The 6,000-nt window shown below is 52.1% G+C and overlaps 1 protein-coding gene across 3 annotated transcripts in view; it reads left to right on the top strand.

Moving 5' to 3' along the window:
• Window positions 1–1,482: 1,482 nt before the first annotated feature.
• PRRX1 (paired related homeobox 1) overlaps window positions 1,483–6,000 on the top strand; it is a 77,192-nt gene continuing 72,674 nt past the window's right edge. For 2 of the 3 annotated variants that reach the window (XM_035123864.2, XM_035123865.2), the window contains exon 1: window positions 1,483–2,459. In XM_035123864.2, the coding sequence (XP_034979755.2) occupies window positions 2,216–2,459 (244 nt within the window). In that variant the 5' untranslated portion in view covers window positions 1,483–2,215. The remainder of the gene's footprint in view (window positions 2,460–6,000) is intronic. The other variant, XM_035123863.2, reaches the window with a different exon arrangement.

Raw genomic sequence — 6,000 nt, 5'->3', positions numbered from 1 at the left:
ATCAGAAGGTCGGTGGTTCGAATCCCTGCAACGGGGTGAGCTCCTGTTGCTCGGTCCCAGCTCCTGCCCGCCTAGCAGTTTGAAAGCACATCAAAGTGCAAGTAGATAAATAGGGACCGCTCCGGCGGGAAGGTAAACGGCGTTTCCGTGCGCTGCTCTGGTTCACCAGAAGCAGCTTTGTCATGCTGGCCACATGACCCGGAAGCTGTCTGTGGACAAACGCCGGCTCCCTCGGCCTATAGAGCGAGATGAGCGCCGCAACCCCAGAGTCGGACACAACTGGACCTGATGGTCAGGGGCCCCTTTACCTTTTACCATTGCCTCTTAGCTTTCTTTTTTATTATTTTTATTTTTATTAATCTTTATTAAATTTAAAATCAATATAAAACAAAACAACCATCTAAAGCTTTCTAGGTGGACAGAAAAAATATTTTTTTATGGTTGATCCAGCAACGGTTAAGAATGGTGATGTCCAATTGGTTTCCATGGGAGATTTAAAGCACACTTAACCCTCCCACTGATATTTACAGGGCTTTAAAATGCTCCTGCTGGTGGTTCTCTTAATTTGGAGACGGCTACCTCTTTCTCATCCCAAGACTGCATCCACTCTTGGCCAACCTTCTGGGGAAGCACAGGAGCTGTAGTGTAGCCACCCTCCTCTCTCTGACACTAGCCCCCCCCCCCCCACCTAAATCATGAACTCAGCATAAATAAATATACTGGATTTTATTGTCTACGTTATGTAACTATTGAAATATGTGCATACTGAAATACCGAAGCAGCAAGAAGAAGATATGCAAAGCAAACCAACACAAGACCTGGCTCATGGATGTACAGTAGGTTCATCGTCATCTAGTGAGGCTTGCATATGTCGATGAACCATTGCGGGTGCAACCCCACTCTAAAGCTTTCCTAACCAGCACAAAACCGTTCCTTGGAGCTGGTTCGTTCATCAATTGCTGAGTGGCCAAGTGATGGACAGAAAGCTTAATCAGCCGTGTTGTATTAAAATTGATGCACAGCAATAGGAATAATACATATGATGTGCGCGTCTGAACCAAAACTTGCAACTGCAGGAAACTTTTTTTTGGTAACGTTCAGCAGAAGCTGAGCTGATGAGACTGGACGTGCCCCGTTTCCTAAAGTGCTTCTGCAACCTCCCCCCCCCCCCCAATGCAAATGAGATTCTCCAGCAGGACCTTAAACTAATCCGCAGCAGTTAATTGGAAAAACAAATAAGCAGACCGTGTTGGGAGTCACCGCCTGCGTCCGCCTGGGCTTCCCAACTTTCGACCCGACGTTTGGAAAGGGGGGGGCAAAACTTCAATCTTTATTGAAGAAAAAGCCTCTCGCGTGCGCTCTCTGGGATGAGATGCTTGCGAGCGGGTGGGGAAGTGGGTCTCTAAATCCGAGTGTGGGTTTGGTGAGTCTGGATTGGTAGGGGAAAGTGGGGGTGGGTGGGGGGGAGAGAGAGCTTGCCCGGGGTGGGTGGAGGAAGGAGGTCTGTAAAACGTCAGAAACAGCACAAAGCCTTTGCCACGTAATTAGAGGCTCCTATTAAGTCTGGGTCTGCCCTCCCCAGGGTCCCTCCAGCTCCCCCAGCCCCACCCACCCACATGCCAGGCTGCGCCTTTTGAAGTGCCAGAGAGCCGCTCGATCCGGAGAGGGAGGGGCGGGTGAGCAGCAAGCGAAAAAGAAACCCGCTCGAGCTCCCCAAGCAGCCTCCTCCTCCTCCTCTTCCTTCACCAGGCAGGCAGGAGAGAGAGGGGGGATCTGGAGTGGCGCTCCTGCGTCCGTCTGTCGGCCGCTCGGAGCACTCCATCTGCAAGACTTCAGCCCCTCCCGACGGCCCGCCTTCACTTCTAAGCGCGCCGTCGAAGGAGCGCGCCCAGTCAGGGAGACGCGGGAGGGTCGCGAGAGCCACCGCGAGTCCCATTGGAGGCACCCTGCGATTCAGCAAGAGAAGGCACCCTTTGGATCCCCGGCCAGGTCCTGCCGCCTCCCGGGTTTGGGCCGCTTTGCGCGCTTGGTGTGGATTTTCCCCTCTGGAGTTTTACTCGACGGCACTTCGGAGAACAGCCGGCAGCTGCTGCGGGGTTTGGGGGAACGTGCTTAGCCGGGGACCCCCTTCAGGCTCTGCTCTTCTTCCTTGGCTCCCTTCCTCCTTTCTCTCCCACCCCACCCCACCCCGTCCTTGACCTGGGGGCCCAAAGCCATGACTTCCAGCTACGTCCACGTTCTGGAGAGGCAACCGGCCGTCCTGCCCACGCGTCTGGAGAGCCCCGGGAACCTCGACAGCCTCCAGGCGAAAAAGAACTTCTCTGTCAGCCACCTGTTGGATCTGGAGGAAGCCGGAGACTTGGTGGCAGCGCAGACCGACGACGGCGTCGGGGAAGGCGGCCGCAGCCTCCTGGAATCGCCGGGCCTGACCAGCGGCAGCGACACGCAGCAGCAGGACGGTAAGTGGCGCACCGCGAACCAGCAGCTTCCTCCTGGCCCGCCCGCCTGCCGAGGCTCTCGACTTGCGAGCCGTTGAGACTTGGACTGTTCTTTTCTGAAGGGTCAGCCCAGCCCAGCCTTCCCGGAGAGTAAGCCTGAGTGGGGAACTAGGATGGCTGTGAAATAGCCCCGTTAAAGGGGGCTAGTTTAGAAGACTGAGGCGCCTTCTAAACACACCCAGCGCTTTAAAAAAAGCAACAACCCCCTGCGCCCTCTGTTTCTGAAAGTCATGTGCAAAAGATAAACATGGGTAGCCTAAAATAATAAGTAGGCTAAAGTAAAATACACGGCGGAGGAATAATATATGTTAATATAGGGGAAGATCTGTGCCAGTAGCCAAGGAAGGTCGCATCACATCCAGAACCAAGTTTAACATTTATCGATCCGGTCCTACTCGGCTTTGTTCGGGACCCACTAATCCAGATCAGTTTAATTCATATTATCAGTCTCCCGTAGACGATTTGTGGGTGCAAATCAGAAACCCCGCCACCTCCTTTTACTACATTTTGTGTAAAGAGCAGGGAAGGTCGACACGTGCGATTGAGGCGGGTCGTCTTCGGATGCCCGGGTTAATGAGATGCGTCCGGCAAACAGGCAGACGGCAGAGGCCGGGGAGCTGGCGAGGCCTCCGGTTGAACTGTGTCTGGGTGGTGTATCTCTGCGAGCATCTCTGCTGCCATCATAGGGTAGCAGGGGAAAAAGCGGCGCTGCTCCGCGCGGGATCCACCAAAAAGTTCCGCTGCGCGAGTCTCGTTGAAACGAACAGCAGGGCAGATATGCGCGGTTTCCACGGGAGAACTCCCTAGACCTGCTCCAGAGCTGAAATCCTGCGGACACCGTCAGCATCAGCTTCTGAGAAAGCAGGTGTGGGTTGTTAGGCTGTCAGTCGATCAAAGCCTCTCGCCCTCGCGTCTAATTCTCTAAGCGACTTTCCAACACAGAGACACGCACGCAAGCAAGCAAAACTGCGAGCCCCACAATTCCCAGCCGGCGTCTTGCTTCCTGGAGAGGTTTCCGCGTTTTGGATTTTAATTTTCCGCGGCCCAGGTTGTTCCAATCTTACCAGCGTCACTGCTGTGATTATTTTTAGTTCAGAAAGAGCCGAGATTTCTGTTGTGTGTGTGCGTTTTAAGGACGTCTATATAAAATGCACAATATGTACGTATAAATATGTACGTATATGTACAATATGTACGTATATGTACAATATGTACGTATAAATGCAATATGTGCAATATGCACAATATGTACGTATAAATGCTTTTCAGTTAACCCCCCCACCCCACCCGTTGGAAGAGTTAGCTCTGGAAGTTACGGATCCTTCCATAACTGCAGAAGAACGAGCCGGTGACGCCGGTGTCTGACAGCCTGAGCCAAGAAGATATTTGGAAGTCTGGTTTATTTTAAGCTAAATAGCCCACAGACACTCGTTTTAAAGATATCTGAAAGTAGCGTCATCCAGGAAACCTCCTGCATTAAGCTCCTTTTATCCTTAGGTCCCTCACTGGCCAAACACATTTAAACACCACAAAACCCTACCAGAGAATCAAGGCTTAATTCTCACAAACAATAGCTAAACTGTGCTGGGCTTCAGAATGCCGCCGGATTGAATACTTCCGTAGGGAATCCTCCTAGTTCTCTAGGGATGGTAAGTTATTTTATAAAAAGAGGAACAGTCAGTCACGTGGGGCCCCTTCTGTAGGTTTAAGTGGTACAGCCAAGACCCAGGTTGCCCTCCTCATCTGTTGTGGGGGGCAGGTAGCAGGTTGTGCATCTTTCCAAAAGAAAGAGGGCCTTGCAGAATTTTGTAATACAGTATTGGGGTAGATAAATAACAGCAGCAACTGCTTAAGTCTGTCTCCGGGAATGAGTCTTGCGGAAAGATTGCTGGGCCAGTCTGGGAACAAGTGTTGGGCCAGCCACACCCAGGGGCTCTGCAGAGAGGCGTGCCAGGCAGCCTTACTCCGAAGCAAGTCCCATAGAATTTAGCTGGACCCCCTTTGCTTTAAACCTTTGCATCAGGTACAGATTCTCAGGTGCACCTTTTCTCCCCCATCCTTCCGACGGGGCCAGGCTGCAGCCCGCTGCTAGGGATGTGGCTGACTTGGTCTGCGAGATCCAGCCGGCGTTCAAAGGCTTCCCGTCTCATTCATTGCAATGGAGGCAATGAGACTCACAGTTGCTTGGGCTTGGACTGGAGTGTGCCCGTTGTTTGTTTCTTTGGTTTGTTGCTGGCTGCTGCTGCATCTCATGCAATTTCCCCAAAGCTTTCTTTCCCCCCTAAAAAAGCTTTTGGACTTTGCTTCGAGCTGCTATCCGAAGCCTGATTATTTAGGAGTCCAGCTACACTTGAAATAATTCGCTCCGGATCGCGAATTGGAGGAGCAGAGCGAGGAATCGACACTTGATGTAGAAAAAGCCACCCCCGGTCTCCACCGGCCTATGCAGAATTCACGCAGGGAGAAAAACAGTCCGTTTCCTTCGGACTCAGACTCTCTCTCTCTCTGCTTAGGAAATCAAACGAGCTATTCCAGTCTAATACAAGAAAAACAGGCCCGCAACAAGCTGCCGTTCCAACGCAGTCTCATCCCGACGTTCTTCACTGGATTTAGGATTGCCTCGCTCGCTTCGATTCCGATCCAAGACATATTGACTCATATTTGATCAGAATTGCCCACGTATCAAAATCGTCCCGAAACTTCTCGAGACCGCCAATTTATAGCCAGTCTGTTTTACAGCGGTTTAAGGCTAGGAGCAAGTCGGTTGGGTTTACTGGTGAGTAAATACGTCATGGATCGGAATCACGACCGAAGAGAGCCCTCAGGCCAAAGGACATCATCCGATTGAGACTGCTTTGGGAGTGCAGCCTTGAAACACGGACTCAGAAATTAAGCTTCCCCCTTTTCAAATGCAGCTTGTCGACGAAGAAAGATGCGTTCATGGGCGTAGCGGGAGGGGGCAGCTGCCCCCATAATCAATAAAAATCAATACAAATCTGAGGTTCTGCCCCCCCCCCACAAAAGCCTGTCTGTCCCTCCAACAAAAGCCTGCCCCCCCCCCAAATCCCGGCTACGCCCATGGATGCGTTAAGGGTTTTCTGCATTGGACTGGAGTTGCTCGTTGACCTCGTCAAACCACTTTATCTCGGGCCATTGGAGCACACGCTCAGCTCAGAAGTAAAGGCCGTCCGACTTGCTAGCTCTAATCGGTTTCCAAAGTATTTTGCCCAGGTTCTAAGCACCTTCCGATGAAGCCCGGATCTATTCCTTTGCAGTTTAGGCCCGCTTCCTTGAAAACAAAACCCATTTGGAGACAGCGGGACGGACTTCCGAGTCGGCCTGCCTTTTATCTGCACGTGTGAAATCGGTCGTCGCACCAGCAAGCCATTGAAGCTGCGGGGTCCCTTCTTTGCTCCATCCGTAGCCAAACCTCCCTCGCCTCGCCTGCCCCGCTCCTTTCACGCCAGAAGCTGCCGAAAGAGCTCAAGAAATCCCGCGAGTG

The sequence above is a fragment of the Zootoca vivipara genome, chromosome 7 (genome assembly GCF_963506605.1).
Source record: "Zootoca vivipara chromosome 7, rZooViv1.1, whole genome shotgun sequence".
Lineage (NCBI taxonomy): Eukaryota > Metazoa > Chordata > Lepidosauria > Squamata > Lacertidae > Zootoca > Zootoca vivipara.
Note: the sequence above shows the minus strand (reverse complement) of the source record. Positions and strands in the feature narration are given on the sequence as shown.